Source organism: Oncorhynchus clarkii, chromosome 23, assembly GCF_045791955.1.
Source record: "Oncorhynchus clarkii lewisi isolate Uvic-CL-2024 chromosome 23, UVic_Ocla_1.0, whole genome shotgun sequence".
In the NCBI taxonomy this organism is placed as follows: Eukaryota; Metazoa; Chordata; class Actinopteri; order Salmoniformes; family Salmonidae; genus Oncorhynchus; species Oncorhynchus clarkii.
Window position 1 is genome coordinate 9129146 of NC_092169.1, and position 22704 is coordinate 9151849.

Here is a 22704-nt window from a genome sequence, read left to right on the forward strand (position 1 = left end):
ATGTCTAGTGAAAAGCCTTCCCAGAAGAGTGGAGGCGGTTGTAGCAGCAAAAGAGGGACCAACTCAATTTTAATGCCCATCATTTTGGAATGAGATGCTCGACAAGCAGGTGTCCAGATACTTTTGGTCATGTAGTGTATTTAGGCTTGCAATAAAAAAATGGGTTAAATACATAGACTCAAGACAATTCAGCTTTTCATTTTTTATGAATTTATAAAAATGTAAAGAAAACAAACATTATTCCACTAACATTATGGGGTATTGTGTGTAGGCCAGTGACAAAATCTCAATTTAATACATTTTAAATTCAGGCTGTAACAACAAAATGTGGAAAAAGTCAAGGGGTATGAAAACGTTCTGAAGGCATTGTATTTAATGATCATTCCAATTGAGGCTTGACAGGGATTATACCATTATTAGTAGATGGTAAACTGACTTTTGCATAAAAAAGCTTGAATGATTATCATTGGCGCTTTAACATGGTTGTTTACAGAGCCAATGGCTCTCACACGTCTGATGACGAGGACTGGGATTTTCAGTTGGAGTTTAAGTTCACCAAATGACCTTCATACTAAAAAGTCAGACATTGATTATGAAGCAACTTGTAAAATTAAACAGACTTGTAATTTACACACAGCACAGTGAGGTAAGCCCTAACCCTACAACTTTCCCTCCCAGTGGTTTTCATGGTAGGCGCTCTAATCCAATATCCTAATTGAAAGGGTTCTCTATAGACAAACTGGAAGTTAATTTCCTGAAGTTTTCCAGTCCCAGTGTACGGTGTGGAGGCTTGGGCTTGTCTCACACACACATATATCTCCCCACCCTTCCCGTTACCTGGAAAACAGCAGCTGCACCATGTCCACCAGTGTGTGTTCGGCTGATTTCCTCAGGAGCTCTGTGGAGAGGGCAAAACAAACAGAGGAGGTGCCATTAGAGCCCAGAGGACAAGAGGAAAGAGGCCAGGCTGGGACCTCTTGTATGTCTATGTTTGGCCTGGATAAGGAGGGCATTTTATTAAAGCACAGCTCAGGGACTGAGGGAGGGTTGGGGGGTAAGGGGGGGGTTAGTGAACTACTAACGCCTGAAGATCTGGAGGGGGTGAGAGTTGTAGTTGAATGGTAGAGCTCATCAAAATGTTAGGCTGGAGTGATGAGGATTCCGGAGGCCATGGAAGCTAAACGTGAGAATCTGGTTCATATACATGAGTTCCAGAATTTTTCCCCTGGAAAAGCTTCATAAAATACAGCTGTGTGTCTTTCTAGCAAAGCATGTGGACTAGCTGCAGTTCCTTCCAGGTGCATCAATCACTGGGAGAATTACTGAGATGGAGAACTCACCGCTGAGGCGCATCTCGAAGCAGATGCGGAAACACGACTGCATGATCTCACACACAGACTCGTTGGTCAGGTGGGCTCCTACGGGCGTGAGCAGCAAAGTCCTCAGGACCTGTCAAGGCAGAGACAGTGTGTATACATGCGAGTGTGTGCATGCGTAACATTCAGGGTTGCCACCTCAGTTCCACATGGGCTTTTACGAGCAGAGGAGGACGGGCTCATTGTAATGGCTGGAATGGAATGTTCGGAATCAAACACATGGAAACCCCATTTGACACCGTCCATTTATTATATTCCAGCCATTACAACGAGCCCATCCTCCTACAGCTCCTCCCACCAGCCTCCTCTGTTTACGAGGTATGCCATCATACAGTAAATGTTCAACCTCAAAGGGAATCCAGCCAGGGTATTCATGCATGTAATACACTTGTAGAAAGTTTCAAATGACAACCCATTCCCCATATAGTGCAGTGTCTAATATGTGCACTACTGTAAACTGGGAAAAGGGTGACATTTGAGATGGAGGCCTTGAGCTTGTTTGATTGATGATCGTCTGGTGCACGTTTACCTGTAGGATTTTCATCAGCACTACTTCATCGCTGGCGGGGTCCGTCCCTACGAATCTGGCGTGTGTGACGGCATCCGCCATGTTCTCGATAGCCTCCGCCGCCGCCTCGTGGTTAGCATCTGCACAGGGCAGATAACAAGATGGCCAATGTGATAATCTCCTTAGAAATCAGCTGACATTTTTTTTTAAAAACCTTACACTGCTCATTCAAGCCTCAAGTCTGCCAAGTTTCACTCAGCTGAATTTAAGTGACAACTCCATTTGGAACTGTGTGAGGCACACGACAATGTTCAAATATGGATAGCATTGTCATTCAAAACAAGATAGAACAGAGGAAGTGAAATAATTGTTAGCCGCTAGCAAGTGTTGCAGTATCCCCTGCATGGAGGCCAGTTCAAAGCAGGCAGGTCGAGGAGGTTATTATTGAGAGGAATGCACATTGATATTGCCATCTTCTTACCAGATGTCAATACTGTGCAACAAGGCAATCTGTGAAACGTTTGATGTTAAGGAAACCCTTATGATGGCCTTCAACCTTGAAACGAACATACCTGTTTGGCAGACATTGTTTTCCAACTGACCAACTAAACCACTATTCTGTTCCGATATGATCAATGAGGACACATTTTTGTCATCTGAGCTATTGAATAATTAAAATAGGAAAAATTCCAAGTATAAGACCTAGTGTCGCTCCACCTCAGAAAGCACATGGAAGAGGATTTTGACAGTCTATTGAAAAGGTATGACAACACTCCATGTGTTGGTTTTGTTGTCCATTGTTTCAAATGCTAACTTTTTAGCATGTGTCACAAATTCAATGCAAATCAATGGTATCTATATTGGCATTTTCACACTTCATGTCTAACAACTTCAAAAGCCGTGGTTGGCTTTTGACAATTTCTTAGGATTCCTCATGTACTCAATGTTTGAAAAAGGTTTGGTCCAAATCGGATGTTAGGTACAATATTTATTGAATATTTTATGATTTCTATAAATTAAAATAGCCAATTTGCGTGCAATCAATCAAGTTATATATTTAAAAAAAATATGTTGCGGAATGCTAATTTGACCTGTTTCTAGCCACAGAAATGATTTCAGAACAATCTGAGATGGGGGGTGTCATGGCTTGTTGAAATGACATGGAACAACCCCATGCTAACGCAAGAGGGGAAACAAAACTATCTAGGAGTGCATCATTACACGAATGCATGTTTAATGCACAGACAGCTGCTGTCAAACAGATAATGCAGAGGACAGGTTTTCTGACAAGTGATAGCACTGCATGATTGGATGATTGGACTGTCGAGCCAATAAGTCTTACATCTGATGGTCACACACACACACACACAATCTAGCATGGTCCATCCAGAAGGTCCTTCAAAGCCTGGAGATCTGATCACCAAATGTGGCCTTTTGTGGGTCGTGCTGGCCAATTGGCTGTCTAGGCAACAGGAGCTAGTGTTTTGAAACCCAACAAGGCCAGGCAGCGGCCTGGAGCCAGCATGTTTTTCTTTCCCATCGCTCTTAAAGGAGCATTTCATTAACTTGGCCTAATAAGCAGAGAGCATACTAGGGGGAGGAGAGGGATAACAACTGAAAGCCTTTCCAGGTAGAGGTCTGATACCACACAACATTCTATCTATTGACGGATAAATAGGAAGGGTTTAGGCGGGGGAGGGGGGAAAGGTTTAGGCTGGTGCCATCCTTCCCACTGACAATCGATAATTGCTGTCATTAGCAAAAATGGAGTGGGGTGAAGTTAAAAAAAACTTGAGTGAATGCCGAGAAACGGCGCAACGTGGTTAGCCGAGTGAAACGGTGTACAGCCAAAGTCCCTCAATGAGGCGAGGGTCACAACACCCGTGGAAGTTGTGCTGAAAACGGCTCATCCCACCACAGAAACTGGAGCTATCCAGCAGAATGTCAGAAGTGATATAAAATACTAATCCCCCTTGGCAAAGTCTAGCCTAAGGGGAGGACTATTGTTAAAATAACACAGTTGGCTGGTCATGCGTGGCTGGAACAGCTGTTGTGTAGTATGACGTTAAAAAAAGAACATTCAGACTGCCGAGTAAGAGAGAGCGGAGAGTGGGTTTCAGAATGCCACACAAAAACCCCAGAGGCACATACTGTACAACGACCAATACATCTCCTCAAACCAAACAAAAGGGTGTGTACTTTTCCTTAGTGTAAGTGAAGTCAAGTTTGTTCACCTGTTCCCCTTCTGAGTAGCACTTTGAGACAACTACTTAAGTAAAAAGGGCTTTATAAAATAATTGTGATTGAATAGCACTACAACCCATTAGCAGACAGGCCCAGGTAACATTATTGTAAAAATACCCAATCTTCAAATGTTGCAATAATAGCTTCTGCTGCATTAAAAGTTGACTTAACTGGCCTTCATGTTTAAAAATGTTGTATATATAAATGCCTATATGATGTAACAACTCATTAGAAAACCAGTGTGATATTTTGCGCCTCTCTTTTGAGCGGGTAATGAAGGCAAATGCTCAGTTGCGCTGTTCTATGGGCCTTATGAGGCTGGTGTGGCCATGGCTGCTTTCAGCAGGCTGAGTGGAGGTGCCTCTAGGCTCTGAGGGATGTTGGAGAGGAGGGGATCAGGATGTCCATCAGTGGAGGGGCTTAGGCCAGCACTCCCTCCGTGCCAGCAGACCTCAGGCCACAGATTGAGGGGAATTAGCCCTCACTCAATGAAATGTGTGCGCGAGTGGGAGTGTGTGTGTGATTTCCCTTGGTCTTTTTTGGACCCCCCAGGGCAACAGAGGGGGTAAGGCAGGGCCCATTGCAAACAGAGGAAGGGTGACGGGGGGACAAAGGGACGACACGAAGGGGAACATGTTCGGAGTGACATGCAGGGTAAAAGCAACAGGGCTAAGTTACATGCTGTGGTGTGTTTCTCCTGAGAGGAGCCTTGAGAAGGGATATTAAGAATGTGTGCAAACTTGCAGAGCCCTCTCCACAACATCAGACACGGGAGACAAAGAAAAGCCAAAGAAAAACCTCCACTACGCCTATACAACAAAGCAGACAGACTAAGAGAGATGTATTTAGCCTGCCACCAGTGGCCGCTTTATCGCTGCTATTATGTTTTGGCAATTGGACCTTTTCAGTTGTGATACTTGAAGAAAACTGTTCATCGTTTCCATAACAGACAACTTTATAGTGAGGAAAAACTATGCCAAAGTGAATCGATCCCTAATCAATGTAAGCTGACGTTGAGAAATCTATTGTGAGATTCTAATTAGCATTAGGCTTACCATACATCTAATGGGAAACATTTGAGAAGTTATTAAAAATGGACAAATATGAACATACTGTAATTATCAAAAACGAGTGAATGACCATTAAATCCATTTTTTTTTTGACACTGCAACCAGCAGATGGCAGTGTTCAACAGGATCAGGCCCTCTGCCTGTCTCTTAGTATCAGTCTTTCACCACCAACAGAAGTCATTTTAAACCTCTTACTCTACTTGTACAACGGTGTGGCATGTGGACAATTGAGCAAAAATGACTTTTTTTGAGACATTTCCTTTGGTTGGGGTTTTGAAAGCAATTACTGCATTTTCCAAAGGTTTCATAGATTGAGTAGGTCTACTACGTGTGCAGTACTAAATGTAGGCTACATGTCATATCGTTAGCTAATACAGACAGCCAGCTCTCATAAATGTCTGAACAGAGGGATACTAAAGTTGACTTTTCACTGGAGAAGGGCCTAATCAGAACTGCTGGAGCAGGCTCATTAGTATAAAAGCCCTTTGACACTGAAAGATGGTTCATTCAATCTCACATGACTCTATGAACATGAGACAGACCGTCTCTAGTTCACCTGGTTATTAAGGTAAGAGGCTTCTCTCCGACTCTGCAGTCAATTCTAAATAACTAGGTACTGGCATTTCCTCTAAATGACCATGTCATAAGTACCAGAATACTAAAGGCAGTACTTATGAACTATTTGGATTTAAATGGTAACTAAGCCCTGTAAATTTGGCACTACTTACCGGCTAATCAACAAGACATCAGGGCCAACTCTATAGTAAGTACATATTCTAGTAGTGAAATGAATAAGTTATTCAAGTGAATACGTGAATCTAGTGAATAACGATGTTAATATCGAAACAGATTAGATTTAGAAATCAATTTTAGTACTTTTCGGGAAGGCCTAGAATGAATCAGTTCTAAAATCAAAGCTCTAGAATTTATTTTACAATTGAAATCATAATACTTCATAGATGCAGAATCTCCGTTGAAACTCGCAATCCTGATTTAGCATTTTATTAGAAAGTTTAAGCATTTAACTACACTACATTTATTGTCCACTAATATGCTGTTGAAAAATGCATGTATTTATGTACGATCAGAGTCCAATACAACCAGTGCTTCCTCAGTTCCTCAATACGTCTAACGACTGTGATCCGACGAGCCGCTTGCTGTGTGAGCAGACAGATGGTGTAGGGGAAAATGATGCCGCTGACTTCAGTGTGTTAACAAGCTGGGAAAGACCTCACAGCATTTGAGGAACACGGGTTGAATTCAAACGGAGGGTAATATCTGAGCATGTCATATCCTTCTCTTCATTCTGCGCTGGAGGGCCATTGTCTTGAGGGCTGCAGGGTCATGTTGCCATGGTTTCCCACCCATTTTAACTCCACTGATGAGGTGTGTGTGTGTGTGTGAGGGGGGGGGGGGGGTTATAGGATTAAGAAGCAGGCGTTGGGTTTGGAGTGACAGACAGGGGCTCTGGGAGTGATTTGTGAGAGGCTGATCTGTGATGGTGTGTGCTTGTGGTTTGTGAGAGAGTGGTGTGTGTGTGTGTGTGTGTGTGTGTGTGTGTGTGAGGACGTGCATCTAGACTCAGTTTGCCAGGTATTCCAAGGGCTTGTGGGATCAGACTCGAAAAAGACAACTATGGTACACCTCAGGACACATGCCAAAAGCGATGGTCGTAGAGCTGAAATCAAATTACAAATAGCCTACCCTTCCAACATATGTTGTATTCACTGAATATTTGGCCAATATAACAGCTGAATGATAAAATTACAGCCCAATAAAAACAACATGTTCAGGACAGGGATGCGATAAATGGTGTTATTCAATGTTACAATGGAGCTTATTTATTTCAGCGAGGCGTTGCAGCTGTTTTGACGGTCGGAGATGTAACATTTATTCAACCCCTGCCATTTAGAATAACATCTGGAGATACATGCTTTCTTCACACTTTTGACAACTGGCGGACGCCTGCCATATTTCCATGATGATGCTAGCAAGGACGGGCTGTGCCATTTCTGTAGTAAACAACGTCCATTTAAGCATCGATAAATCAGAACTCGTCATTCTTGGCATGCCTGGAGCCAGTCCATGATGACTGTGTTCTCAGATTGACAATATAAACAAGTCACCCCTCCAAATGGAAAGCTGTCTTTAACAACAACGTAGTGGTCCCACACAGAAATCTCTGTCAATGCTACATTACTTACAATATCAAGGCTAAATAACTGACAGACCACCTTACACTGTTCTCTGTATATAACATAAATGCTTAGACAACAGCCCTGACCGGTCTGTCTGTGTGTGTGTGTGTGTATTAGGACAGCTGTGTTGCTCACCTATGAGGCCGTAGGAAAGGAACTTGTTGACAGAGGTGAGGGCCAGGCCTGTGATTGGTCCGGTGGTGTCTTCAGATCGTACCACCTCCAGGAAGGGCCGCAGGAATATGTTGGGCTCCACATCTGACAGCTCTGCGGAGACAGAGAGGAGAGGTCAGTCAACACAGCGACACTGAATACAAACAGCTTTAAATGTATTGATAGGTTTGTGTTTTGGTGGATCAATTTAAGTGATCATTTAAAACTATATACACAGTGGTTCTTCCTTTAAAAGTTGTGTCATACTGCCGCAAAATTCTATGGCACGTTATTTAAGTGTCAGCTATAGTTGCCATTAATGCTAGTTTGACCACCAGAGGGCATCTTTGAGAAGCATTTGACAGTTTTTAATATAGGCTGTACTCGAGAATTTAAAACCTTTTTTTGTAAGAACATAGTATATGGGATTGATTTTAAGAAATTTAGCTTTATTAATATTATAGTGTTTCTATTCCAAGAAAATTCAGGGTTTCGCTGTACAACGTGACCGGTCGAGATTAGGCCACTAAGAGCAAAATAATCGTAACATTTCCACACTAATTGTAGGCTAACCAGCACCAAAACGGAGAGAAAAATCTCATTGATTTATCAAGACCAGTCCCCATCATCATCTCAGAGCAGAGCGAAATGGTGCTGATATTAGTTGACCACACGAGGGTAGGCTATTGCTTCAAATCCTATTATAACAATTGGATGACTTTGGGTGTTCCAGTAGGCAACAATTTGTTGCCTTCCTTAGCCTACTTTATTCGGAAAAATTAATTCGTAACTCTGCTAAGCCTACAAGCAAAGATGAACTGGTGAAGGCCATCAAGATGTTTTGGCTTGAGAAACTGACCATGCAACAATGCAACAAATATATTGATCATCTCAGCAAGGATTTATCCATGATCATGGAGCTGGGGGGGGGGGAGTGCAACTAAAATGTAGCTGAGATGTACAGTAGTTGAAATAAACATCTGCATGTTGAAAGTCTAGCGTTATTTTATTAACGAAAGTATAAAGACGTTGATGAACAGATACTGTGTAAAACTTAAAAGTACTTAAGCACTTTCCTCACCATTTTAGATAAGCATGCTCCGTTCAAAAAATGCAGAACTAATAACAGATATAGCCCTTGGTTCACTCCAGACCTGACTGCCCTTGACCAGCACAAAAACATCCTGTGGCGGACTGCAATAGCATCGAATAGTCCCCGCAATATGCAACTGTTCAGGGAAGTCAGGAACCAATACACGCAGTCAGTCAGGAAAGCAAAGGCCAGCTTCTTCAGGCAGAAATGTGCATCCTGTAGCTCTAACTCCAAAAAGTTCTGGGACACTGAAGTCCATGGAGAACAAGAGCACCTCCTCCCAGCTGCCCACTGCACTGAGGCTAGGTAACACGGTCACCACCGATAAATCCATGATTATCGAAAACTTCAACAACCATTTCTCAACGGCTGGCCATGCCTTCCTCCTGGCTACTCCAAACTCGGCCAACAGCCAACTTTTCTCTGTATATATCAATGATGTTGCTCTTGCTGCGGGCGATTCCCTGATCCACCTCTACGCAGATGACACCATTCTGTATACTTTCGGCCCGTCCTTGGACACTGTGCTATCTAACCTCCAAATGAGCTTCAACGCCATACAACACTCCTTCCGTGGCCTCCAACTGCTCTTAAACGCTAGTAAAACCAAATGCATGCTTTTCAACCGTTCGCTGCCTGCACCCGCACGCCCGACTAGCATCACCACCCTGGATGGTTACGACCTAGAATATGTGGACACCTATAAGTACCTAGGTGTCTGGCTAGACTGTAAACTCTCCTTCCAGACTCATATCAAACATCTCCAATCTAAAATCAAATCTAGAGTCTGCTTTCTATTCCACAACAAAGCCTCCTTCACGTACGTCGCCAAACTTATCCTAGTAAAACTGACTATCCTACCGATCCTCGACTTCGGCGATGTCATCTACAAAATAGCTTCCAACACTCTACTCAGCAAACTGGATGCAGTTTATCCCAGTGCCATCCGTTTTGTTACTAAAGCACCTTATACCACCCACCACTGCGACCTGTATGCTCTAGTCGGCTGGCCCTCGCTACATATTCGTCGCCAGACCCACTGGTTCCAGGTCATCTACAAGTCCACGCTAGGTAAAGCTCCGCCTTATCTCAGTTCACTGGTCACGATGGCAACACCCACCCGTAGCACGCGCTCCAGCAGGTGTATCTCACTGATCATCCCTAAAGCCAACACCTCATTTGGCCGCCTTTCGTTCCAGTTCTCTGCTGCATGTGACTGGAACAAATTTCGAAATTTGCTGAAGTTGGAGACTTTTATCTCCCTCACCAATTTCAAACATCTGCTATCTGAGCAGCTAACCGATCGCTGCAGCTGTACATAGTCTATTGGTAAATAGATTAAATACATTTCTATATTTGTGTGGGTTCATGCAATTTTTTGTTGGGGAAAACCTGGTTTTAGAGTACTTAAGCATCGAATACATTGCAAGTTTGTAAAGTGTAGCCTAAAGGCCAAAATGGGCAATAGGACAAATTTATTATTCAATTCAATTTCAAAAAGCTGTTTTAAAATGTATATGTTTATTAAGAAGTCTTGCTTGTCTCAGAGCAGAGCGAAACGGTGCTGAAATAGTTGACCACACGCAGGTAGGCGATTGCTTCAAATCCTATTATAACAATTGGATGTCTTTGGGTGTTCCAGAAAGCAACAATCTTTTGCCTTCATTAGCCTACTTTATTCCAATATATCTGTCATTCAATTATATTTATTCCCATAGTAATTCGTTATGGAGCAATCCAGATGTGGTTAGAAAACAATGTATTTGGTGGACTCGGTAAGCCTACAAGCAAAGATGAACTGGTGAAGGCCATCAAGACATTTTGGCTTGAGAAATTGACGATACAACAATAGGTAGAGTGCATTCGCGAAAAAAAGCACTGTCGTTGCACCAATGTGTAACTAACCATAAACATCAATGCCTTTCTTTAAAATCATTACACAAGTATATATTTTTAAACCTGCATATTTAGTAAATATTGCCTGCTAACATTAATTTAACTAGGGAAGCAGTCAGGGTATATGCAGCAGTTTGGGCCGCCTGGCTCGTTGCGAAATGTGTGAAGACCATTTCTTCCTAACAAAGACCATAACTCATTTGCCAGAATTGTACATAATGATGACATAACATTAAAGGTTGTGCAATGTAACAGCAATATTTAGACATAGGGATGCCACCCGTTAGATAAAATACGGAACGGTTCAGTATTTCACTGAAAGAATAAACTTTTTTTATTTTTTTTATGATAGTTAACGGATTTGACCATATTAATGACCTAAGGCTCGCATTTCTGTGTGTTATTATGTTATAATTAAGTCTATGATTGGATATTTCAAAGAGCAGTCTGACTGAGTAGTGGTAGGCAGCAGCAGGCTCGTAATCATTCAAACAGCACTTTCGTGCATTTGCCAGCAGCTCTTCGCTGTGCTTCAAGCATTGAGCTGTTAATGACTTCAAGCCTATCAACTCCCGAGATTGGGCTGGTGTAACCGATGTGAAATGGCTAGCTAGTTAGCGGGGTGCACGCTAATAGTGTTTCAAATCGGTGACGTCACTCGCTCTGAGACCTTGAAGTAGTTGTTCCACTTGCTCGGCAAGGGCCGCAGCTTTTGTGGAGCTATGGGTAACGATGCTTCGAGGGTGGCTGTTGTCGATGTGTTCCTGGTTCGAGCCCAGGTAGGGGCGGGATGAGGTACGGAAGCTGTACTGTTACACTGGCAATACTATAGTGCCTATAAGAACATCCAATAGTCAAAGGTTTATGAAATACAAATGGTAGAGAGAAATAGTCCTATAATAACCACAACCTAAAACTTCTTACCTGGGAATATTGAAGACTCATGTTAAAAGGAACCACCAGCTTTCATATGTTGTCATGTTCTGAACATTAGCTTTTTCACATTTCACGAGGGGGGGGGGGGGGATCAAAAGTAAGTCAGTATCTGGTGTGGCCACCAGCTGCATTAAGTACTGCAGTGCATCTCCTCCTCATGGACTGCACCAGATTTGCCAGTTCTTGCTGTGAGATGCTACCCACTCTTCCACCAAGGCACCTGCAAGTTCCCAGACATTTCTGAGGGGAATGGCCCTGGCCTCCGATCCAACTGGTACCAGAGGTGCTCAATGGGATTGAGATCCGGGCTCTTCGCTGTCCATGGCAGAACACTCACATTCCTGTCTTGCAGGAAATTACACACAGAACGAGCAGTGTGGCTGGTGGCATTGTCATGCTGGAGGGTCATGTCAGGATGAGCCTGCAGGAAGAGTACCACATGAGAGAGGAGGATGTCTTCCCTGTAACGCACAGCGTTGAGACTGACTGACAACAAGCTCAGTCCAAAGATGCTGACACACCGCCCCAGACCATGACGGACCCTCCACCTCCAAATCGATCCCGCTCCAGAGTACAGGCCTCGGTGTAAAGCTCATTCCTTTAATGATACACGCAAATCCGACCATCACCCCTGGTGAGACAAAACCGCGTCTCGTCAGCGAAAAGCACTTTTTGCCAGTCTGTCTGGTCCAGCGACGGTGGGTTTGTGCCCATTGGCGACATTGTTGCCGGGGATGTCTGGTGAGGACCTGCCTTACAACAGGCCTACAAGCCCTCAGTCCAGTCTCTCTCAGCCTCTTGCGGACAGTCTGAGCACTGATGGAGGGATTGTGTGTTCCTGGTGTAACTCGAGCAGTTGTTGTTGCCATCTTGTACCTGTCCCGCAGGTGTGATGTTCGGATGTACCGATCCTGTGCAGGTGTTGTTACACGTGGTCTGCCTCTGCGAGGACGATCAGCTGTACGTCCTGTCTCCCTCCATTGAAATGTATTGCCCTGGCGACATCTGCAGTCCTCACGCCTCCTTGCAGCATGCCTAAGACAAGTTCACGCAGATGAGCAGGGACCCGGGCATCTTTCTTTTGGTGTTTTTCAGAGTCAGTAGAAAGGCCTCTTTAGTGTCCAAAGTTCTCTGTGACCTTAATTGCCTACCGTCTGTAAGCTGTTAGTGTCTTAACAACCGCTCCACAGGTACATGTTCTTTAATTGTTTATGGTTCATTGAACAAGCATGGGAAACCGTGTTTAAAGCCTTCACAATGAAGTAGAGGTCGACCGATTATGATTTTTCAACGCCGGTACCGATACCAATTATTGGAGGGCCAAAAAACCGATACCGATCAATCAGACATTTTTTATTTATTTGTAATAATGACAATTACAACAATACTGAATTAACACTTATTTTTACTTAATATAAAACATCAATAAAATCAATTTAGCCTCAAATAAATAATGAAACATGTTCAATTTGGTTTAAATAATGCAAAAACAAAGTTTTGGAGAAGAAAGTAATATGTGCCATTTAAAAAAGCTAACGTTTAAGTTCCTTGCTCAGAACATGAGAACATATGAAAGTTGGTGGTTCCTTTTAACATGAGATTTCAATATTCCAAGGTAAGAGGTTTTAGGTTCTAGTTAATATAGTATTTATAGGACTCTCTCTCTATACCATTTGTATTTCATATACCTTTGACTATTGGACAATCTTATAGGCACTACAGTATTGCCAGTGTAACAGTATAGCTTCCGTCCCCCTCCTCGCCCCTACCTGGGCTCGAACCAGGAACACATTGACAACAGCCACACTCGAAGCAACTGTGACAGGTGTGTGCCTTTCCTAATCATGTCCAATCAATTTATTTTACCACAGGTGGACTCCAATGAAGTTGTAGAAACATCTCAAGGATGATCAATGGAAACAGGATGCATCTGAACTCAATTTCGAGTCTCATAGCAAAGGGTCTGAATACTTATGTAAATAAGGTATGTATTTTTTTTAAATAAATTTGCTAAAATTTCTACAAACCTGTTTTCACTTTGTCATTATGGAGTATTGTGTGTATAGATTGAGGGGAAAAAATAATTATACATTTTAGAATAAGGCTAATGTAACATTACGTGAAAAAAGTGAAGGTCTGAATACTTTTCTAATGCACTGTATACAAATAAGAAAATGACTTGATTAGAAATCACATGGCCTCTACTCTGAAAAAGGAGCAATATTATTTTCCAATATCTTAATGCTCTCAGATCTCCCCTCATGGCAGTGGGATTTTCAAATCCCAACCAAGTGTGGGAAGTCTCGGTAGGGCCTTAGCCCTCAGTTCTGCTGTTGTGCACAAACATGCAGAACAGAGTGGTGAACAGCAGTGTGCGGACTTTTCTCTGCCTTTAATATGCGTTGCTCTCTATAAAAAGGTCTGTGTAAACAGCTATGGCGCCCCAGGGCAGATCAATGGGGAATTAGCTGCTGTGGAGGTTGTAACCTTTTCCCGCAGCTACAGCACGGTAAGAGATGGGAACAACATGGAGCAAAATGTGTGTGTGTCAGAGAGAAAGACAGAGGGTGAGACACAGAGAGAGAGAGGCATTCAAGAACCGCCTCTTATTCACCTTGGCAGCGCAAGGTATCTTATTACAACTCAATTTCCAAAAGCTCTTTTTAAAGGCAGCTGTGTAGGATGTGGGATTTAGCATTAATGAAATTGACTGGAGAGTGACTGGGCTTGGTGTGGGGGTGGGGGTTGCTGGTGGTGCAGCAGGGTCACAGCGACTGGAATAAATCCCATAATGCCTGACAACAGTGCTTGTATGTTTACATATTCCAAAACAATGACAAAAGGTGTACAATTGACAGAGTGAAAAACAATGAACAAGCTTATTCTAAAGCACCCACAAGAGGCAGATTGTGGTGTGTCAATTAAAGATTCAAGTCAGGTTACATAATTGAGCCAACCAAACACAGCTGCAGAACATGAACCAAATCTTCCTCTTAATCAATTCACAGAAATCCAGTTCGCCTTGCATCTCTCGCGATTGGGAAACCACCTCGGGCCAATCCACAGAGGCTTGGGTAACAGCTCCCTCTGAGGGTAACTAAGAGAGCGAGATGGGGGTCTAGAGGGGCTGCAAAATACAAAGCAGGTAAAACAACAACGGCAAATTAGTGGAGTCACGAACACTGTTAGGAGTGTTGTGTAGAAATACTGCTTGCCATAGCAATATCACATGGATTAGGCTTCCTCTGGAGCAGCTACTCTAAACGCGAAAAAACAACTTGTGACATCAAAGGCTGAGAAGAGCCTCAACCAAATTTCCAACAGTGCACATGTGACCGCCACGCATTAGCTTGTGATATCCAATACCCCCGCGGCTTGTTTGGAAATCAAATATGTAATCATTTTGAAATTTCCACAATCCTTCATCGGACGCCAGGTTGCTCTTAGACTTTCTTCTAAAAGTAAATCTCCTCCCGCTTGCTTTTTCTTTTTCTTCATTTTTTGGGGGAGCTGATGTTTTCTTTGTATTCTCCCTCAATGCTCCTTTGATGGGGTAGGTCCGTTTGGTGTAAGTCTTGCCACCACGCTGCAGTATCGGACTGAAGAACGGTCTCAAAGAACCATAGGGGTCACCTGAACTCCGCTGAAAAGTAATTTCCTCCATCAGATATCAAGGCAGAAATAACAAAAACAAACTTAAAGGGGTTGTGTTCCTATCAATCATTCCATCAGCTCTTAGAAACTTTTAAAGGAGGGGGCTTAGTATCCATTACTTTACAGTTGGGAGAGGAGCAAGGGACGGGAGAGGAAGTTGCTCAACTGAATCTGTCAATAGAGGCTGATAAAGACTTCATCAAAAGCGATCACCCCGTAAGTGCCACGGCTGTGTCTCAAAGACCCTCAGATTGGAGAACTCAATTGTGTTGTATTGATCCGACTGGCCCTCGGTAAGCAGGGGCTAGGCCATCGGACAGTCTGGCTGGCCTGCCCAATCTTCTTAAATAAAGGCTAAATATGGCTCTGTAGTTCAACTCAATCTCCAGGGCTTGTAGAGTGAAATAAATAAAGATGGCCGCAGCACCACCACGGTGAGACGATCACACCATAACCAGGTTGACCTCTGGCTGACATTGTGCTATATAAAAAGAGGATGAAAGTCACTCACCATCCATGTAAATTGCCTCCCAACTGTCCGTCTGTGTGTGTGTTAGAACAATTTTCTGAGGCTGTTAGAGGACATTTGGCCATCTTGGAACCATAGCCCATTGTTCTGTTTGGTGTGAGCAGCCATGTGTGGCCTACCTCTGCAAACGACCAAAGCAGAGGCAGGGAGAGCCTGATCCTTTGCCCCCAGGAAAGCACCTCAGTCCGTGCCATCTAATGTATGCACATTGGCAGTGGAGCAGAAAGGGCTTAAAACATGGAATACTAGGAGGGACAAGGAGTTGAGCTCCTACTAAACTGGCACTGTAGGCACCAGTAGAAGAGATTCACAAGACCCTCAGAATGTCCTGATATCAACATTCATATCAGGTTTTTTTTAACTTTAATGTAGCATTGTTCTGGTTTGTTGCAGATGTATGGTGAATCTGAAGTCAAGTAGAAAAACTATCAGCAGAGATCAGTTCGAGATCAAGGCAGAACATTATTTCTGAGAGGGCTGCTTCAAAAGTGAACAGCAAAAAACACGCACAGGTACACAGTACAATATCTAGGTTTTTTTTCAGACTCAACACACTTTTCAGACTTGTAACATGTACATTCTTAGCACATTGGCATTAAGCCTTAGGGTGCCTTCCAGCACCTTCCCAGTTAAGAGGCTAATAGAGGCTAGCTGAGAATCCTTAATTAGCCCAAACAGTTGAGTAGGCTGCTGCAGCAGACAGGTTGGGAGATAAGATTTAGTTTAAGGGAAACCTTAGTAACTGAAGTTATACTTTAAGTTCCTTATTCTTGAGCATTTCGGTTTGTAAAATCATACAATAAAAGCTTGAACTGTTTACTCGGCCCTCTGTACCCTGAGACCCGTCCTAGCTCTGGTCCATGGCAGTGGCCACTCCCCAGGCTCTGCTACAAATGGTGAAGAAAGCAGGTACCAGCACGACCTGCTGGCCAGGAGGACCATGAGCTAGGTTGTTTGGTCTCGGTACATTGCTCCCTAGAGGCAGAGGATGGTTAATTTAAAGTTAAAGTAATGCCAAGAAGAAAAGCTAAAAGTAGGCAAGCAAGAGGATCAAGCTCAAGAGGACCTCTTCACACTGCTCTACAAGACTCTGATGGGAGACAAGCATTTCACCCCGCTTCCGGGAAACAGGAGATTCATAGCCCCTCTGCACCAGCTACCCAGGCATGTCTACATCCCTGGGCACCAATCTCTCACAGCTGGAGGGGTAGTTTGGCTTGTGTGAGTTGTGTGTCAGCCCTAGCCATCACTGGGTGGATTGTAGGGCCGGGCGGTATACTGTATTTTACTATATACAAGGACCGGTTTGAGTTTCTTTACCTTCTGTAATGGTATTTCAATGTTTGGTTTGTTAAATGTGATACTCAACTTCTGTGCCTTTGTCAGTTTTTATAGTTTACTTAAATTGCTACTTGAGTCTCTCTCCCTCTTCTTTTTGCTGCTAACCACACCAAGCCCTGCCCCCTGTCACTCAAGAAGAGAGCAGTTGCTTGACCATGGATTCACAAGTACTTTGACGTTCACTCTGCATGTTCAGATGAATGCTGCTTTACACAAGCATTCTATAATTACACTATTCGTTTGTGAATCTTACTTCTTTTTTCGTATTTATTTTTATTTAATATTAAACAGGGGATTTATTTCTAAGGTTTCATCGGCTGTTCGGGTGGCTGGTCTCAGAAGATCCCGCAGGTGAAGAAGCCAGGTGTGCAGGTCCTGGGCTGGCGTGGTTACACAGTGGTGAGGCCGGTTGGACGTACTGTCAAATTCTCTAAAACAACGTTGGAGGCGGCTTATGGCAGAGATATTAACATTAAATTATCTGTCAACAGCTCTGGTTGCCATTCCTGCAATCAGCATGCCAATTGCACGCTCCCACAAAATTTCAAGACATAAAACTACACATTTTAGAGTGGCCTTTTATTGTGCCCAGCACAAGGTGAACCTCTATAACTTTCATGCTGTTAAATCAGCTTCTTGATATGTCACACCTGTCAGGTGGATGGATTATCTTGGCAAAGGAGAAATGCACACTAACAGGGATGTACCCAAAACTTAGTTCCAAAAATGTGAAAGAAATAAGCCTATGGTTCATATGGACAATTTCTGGGTTCTTTGATTTCAGCTCATGAAACAGGGGACCAACACTTTACTTGTTGCGTTTATATTTTTGTTGACTATATTTAGGCCACATTTTTTTTCACAGCAAGAGAGGAGTTATCATATTAATACAATAAACCCTTTTTCCATAATGCTATTGAGCCAATTAAGCAATATAACTTGTAACTTGTAATGACAGAAGCAAAATACGTTTTTTCTCAAAATAAGAATTATTGCAAGCTATGACATTACGTAATAAAGGAATTTGAATATGTCACAAGAGAAAATATAATTCACCCCTATTAAACTCACCAGATCATTTTCCATCAATGGACGTCGATTTAACTCCTTTGATTGAATAAAGCACAAGGGGGTATGGTATATGGCGAATATACCATGCCTAAGGACTGATCTTAAATAACAAATGTATACATACAAACTTTTGTCAGTAATGTGGCATCAGCAAAGGACAAGAACCGAATGTAGCTAGTCGAAGCTAGCTAGTCAATCAAGCGACTCTAGCCCAGACTTTAGAGTTACTTTCCAGCTTCCGGTTTCATTTCCAAAATAAAAGTCTAGAGCTTGTTTTAGAACTGTAATCAATAACGACGTTATACCAACAGAAGGCGTAGTATAGGCTTGGGCCTTCAGTAAATTACTTGTGAGATAATGCTAATGACACAGAAGAGCCTTATCTAGAATACACGCCTAAGCTGTAAAATAGAAAGTAAATATTATGTAGGCTAGGCAGCCTATTCCGCTATCTAAATATGAAATGCTGTTGTGTGTTAACGGCCATTTAATATATTGTTATAGCTGTGTGGGGCTATTGTGGTGATCATGTAACCTAACGAATCACACTTTTTCCAGTATTTGGGAGCACAGACTGTCGGCCTTATATTAGACATTTTGACTGTTTTATTAGTGAATTCCACTCTGTACGTAGGCTTGTTATAACCATTTGTGAAGCACAACCCCACCACGCAGAGGCTATATCCATATCAATACACGAGACAAAACAAAATATTGATTAAGTCTTGGCTATAACCTGTCCTGATTGAAATAGCCAAGTGGTCCCAAATGGCCAAGACTATATGTAGCCTATTCTTATTGACAGATCTGTTTTCCCTATCAGCCACTGCACGTGCTTCTTCAACTATTTTGTTTAAAATTAATTTAGAGGCTATATTTAGTGTGAGCTAGGGTCTCCTTTTTAAGGGGAGCCCTATAATAAAAACTGTTATAAAACAAATATTACACCAGCACCCAAAATGATAGCCTACATTGCAATGCCTACAAATTGAAGGCTTATTTTTTATTTGAATAGGCCTAAATTAAAACATTGAATTATTAAAGTGATAGGCTAACAGAACTTGAGAATTTAGCTCATATTGAACATACATGCATTTCAATAAACTAATGGATACGACTGTTCTATTCTCTTTGAGATAGTTCTTATTGCAAATACTGAATGGATGACATACTGACTGACTGAACTGAATGAAGGATGAATTAAATGTTCAAATATGTTGGAATGAGGAGTTGCACGCATCATGCATGCTCTGCACTTAATTTGGCCTACATTAGGGTATAATGACTATGCAGAGCATGCATGCCTCCAGAAGAGTTTCAGAAGGTGCATGGTGCTGTGGTGGTGCATGGAGATCAACTGGGCAGCAGTGTCACAATGGAGAGAATAGCCTATACAGAGACAACCTCAGGCCACTGCAACAGTTATTCTAAAGTGTGGGATTAAATTTATGCCAGACAGCCTACGTTTAATCTCTCCCTTGTTCATTTCAAAGTCCATTTGTTCATGACCAGATTCATATAAATATTTTCAAATTATTTTACATTTATATTATAACCTCCTACAGAATATGCTTTGGCAAGATTTTCAGTGATGAAATAAATATCAAAATATTTGGAATGGCCACTCAGGTGGTCATAAATAATACATAGATTTAGCAAACATCTATTATTGTTTCATTATTTCTGGTAGATACGACTGGTTATGATTGCAGACAGAGCACAGGGAATGTGATGGTGCAATACTGAATGAGTCATATTTTGATAAGATGCAATGCATGGGGATGCCTATGCTGTTGTAGGCATAATACAGCTAGTGGTATCTAGACTTGAGCTGGCAAACAAATCCATGACATTAGCTACCTAAACGTGAAGTAAACTGAGGAGTAATAGAGAATGGAGACTTTTAACTTGAAAACATGCAGGATACTTCTTTCCGGTTTCCCTGACTTCCAATTTTTATACTGCGTTATGCTTGTTCTCGTAGCACTCCTCACAGGCCATTTAGTGTAAGGTGAAACTGCCAAAACTCGGAAAGGTAATATTGTACGTCAGAATTGCAAGATTTGTTCGAGCTAAAAATGTTAGTCTGAAATCGTAACATGTTCACAGATGAAATTTCATGTTTACATTTCATGTTTCACACATGGCTTTCCTTACAATCCTAACAATTTACGTATGGATTGTCTTTACGATCCTAACGATATGTACGTTCAACCTTTTGGCAGGTATTTCGCTCCATAAATAATACCCAGGCCTGAAACAAAATCTAGACTAAAAAATGTTTTTAAAGTAATTTTATAGGAAAAGACATTGGCACGAATTTGCACGAAGTGGGCAGTTCGGTTTTTGTCACGTCAAGCCCGAATATATCATACTTAGACTAAAAGTTAGATTTAGCCAAAGACTCAAAAGAAAATAACATAAAACATATGCTTTACACAGTATACGCCTACACAGCACAGCAAACTTTGGGAATAACTTTGTGATTTTAACGACCAACTTCCATGTATAAAACATCAACTAAGAGCTCCAATGGCCATCATATCCGGTTTCATTAAATTGTGATAAATTTCCCCCTTGTTGTGCATTCAACTGAACCAACAGAGAGAAATCTGAATTCCATGAGAACTATGCATTACGCTCTACAAACACAAAGCCAATTTTCCAAACGGTGTATGTGTATGCATGTGTGTGAGGGAGATGGGGTGGGCAGGGGGACAGCTATTCAGAGCAGCACGATTACAACACCAGAAATACAAACACTGCTTGACTCTCGGCACTCGGGCTGGCGGCCCCTTTGTATTTGCTTAATTTAATCACAAAAGGATGAATAACTTAATTTGTCAGACTGCTGTGTCACATTTTACACAGTCATACAGTCCTGGTGCCCTCTGCCCAGTCTAACACAGGTCCCTCTACACCTCCTCCATTAAGACCCTGTTAGTCACTGACAACTCCACAATTAAAAAACATTTTTTATTTATTTAAAAGGGGCAGTGCTTTCAAGAACAATATTTTTTTTTTTAAATTAAAAAAAATCTTTCCATACTATGATGTCGAAATAATACTGAAATTGTGAAAATTATGATAATGCCCTTTTAGCGGAAAAGCTTTTTGGGGGGGGGGAAGACGCCTGGAACCTCAGCTTGTTCAGGTGTGATGAGTTTTTGGACAACAGCATGACATCACAATCTGATTATTCTGACCAATGACCAGTCATGCATATGAATCCTCCTACTTTGAAGGGGTAAGAAGGGTAAGCTCTCTAGAGTCTAGACCAGGGGTAATCAATTCTTACCCTACGAGGTATGGAGTCTGCTGGTTCTGTTCTACTAGATTTCCCAGTTCTCCTCCATGTTCTGACATTTTAAGACTGGTCTCCACAGCTAAAATGTTTTATTTAACGTAATGCCTTTCATGAGCTAGCAGAACCGTTGTGAATGTGTATGAGCTAGGGCTGACCCCATTTAGCCGACTGGCCGATTGTTTGGTTGATAGGCTGTTGGTCGACGGAGATTTCTTTAGTCTAGCAGTAGAGAAAACAATATATATATCGATGAAGTCGGAGGTTTAGATGCACCTTAGCCAAATACATTTAAACTCAGTTTCACAATTCCTGACATTTAATCCTAGTAAAAATTCCCTGTCCTAGGTCAGTTAGGATCACCACTTTATTTTATATGTCAGAATAATAGTAGAGAGAATGATCTTTCAGATTTTAATGTGATTTTCATCACATTCCCAGTGGGTCAGAAGTTTACATACACTCAATTAGTATTTGGTAGCATTGCCTTTCAATTGTTTAACTTGGGTCAAATGTTTTGGGTAGCCTTCCACAAGCTTCCCACAATAAGTCGGGTGCATTTTGGCCCATTCCTCCTGACAGAGCTGGTGTAACTGAGTCAGGTTTGTAGACCTCCTTGCTTGCACCCGCATTTTCAGTTCTGCCCACAAACTTTCTATGGGATTGAGGTTGGTGCTTTGAGATGGCCACTCCAATACCTTGACCTTGTTGTCCTTAAACCATTTTGACACAACTTTGGAAGTATGCTTGGGGTCATTGTCCATTTCACGACCAAGCTTTAACTTCCAGACTGATGTCTTGAGATGTTGCTGCAATATATCCACATAATTTTCCCTCCTCATGACACCATCTATTTTGTGAAGCGCACCAGTCCCTCCTGCAGCAAAGCATCCCCTCAACATGATGTTGCCACCCCCGTGCTTCACGGTTGGGATGGTGTTCATCGACTTGCAAGCTTACCCCTTTTTCCTCCAAACACAAGGATGGTCATTGTGGCCAAACAGTTCTATTTTTGTTTCATCAGACCAGAGGACATTTCTCCAAAAAGTACGATCTTCGTCCCCATGTGCAATTGCAAACCGTAGTCTGGCTGTTTTTATGGCGGTTTTAGAGCAGTGGCTTCTTCCTTGCTGAGCAACCTTTCAGGTTGTCGATATAGAACTTGTTTTACTGTGGATATAGATACTTTTGTACCTGTTTTCTCCAGCATCTTCACAAGGTCCTTTGTTGTTGTTCTGGGATTGATTTGCACTTTTCGCACCAAAGTATGTTCATCTCTAGAAGACAAAAATTACTTTTGTCATGCACAAAGTAGATGTCTTAACCGACTT

At 42.3% G+C, this 22704-nt stretch overlaps 1 protein-coding gene across 11 annotated transcripts in view; it reads right to left on the reverse strand.

The window, feature by feature from the left end:
- LOC139381611 (Golgi-specific brefeldin A-resistance guanine nucleotide exchange factor 1-like) overlaps positions 1 to 22704 on the reverse strand; it is a 115387-nt gene that overhangs the window by 39973 nt on the left and 52710 nt on the right. For all 11 annotated transcript variants that reach the window (XM_071125273.1, XM_071125270.1, XM_071125271.1 and 8 more), the window contains 4 exons: positions 7532 to 7663; positions 1906 to 2024; positions 1341 to 1449; positions 838 to 898 (listed from right to left, as the gene is read on the reverse strand). In XM_071125273.1, coding sequence (XP_070981374.1) covers positions 838 to 898; positions 1341 to 1449; positions 1906 to 2024; positions 7532 to 7663 — 421 coding nt within the window. The remainder of the gene's footprint in view (positions 1 to 837; positions 899 to 1340; positions 1450 to 1905; positions 2025 to 7531; positions 7664 to 22704) is intronic.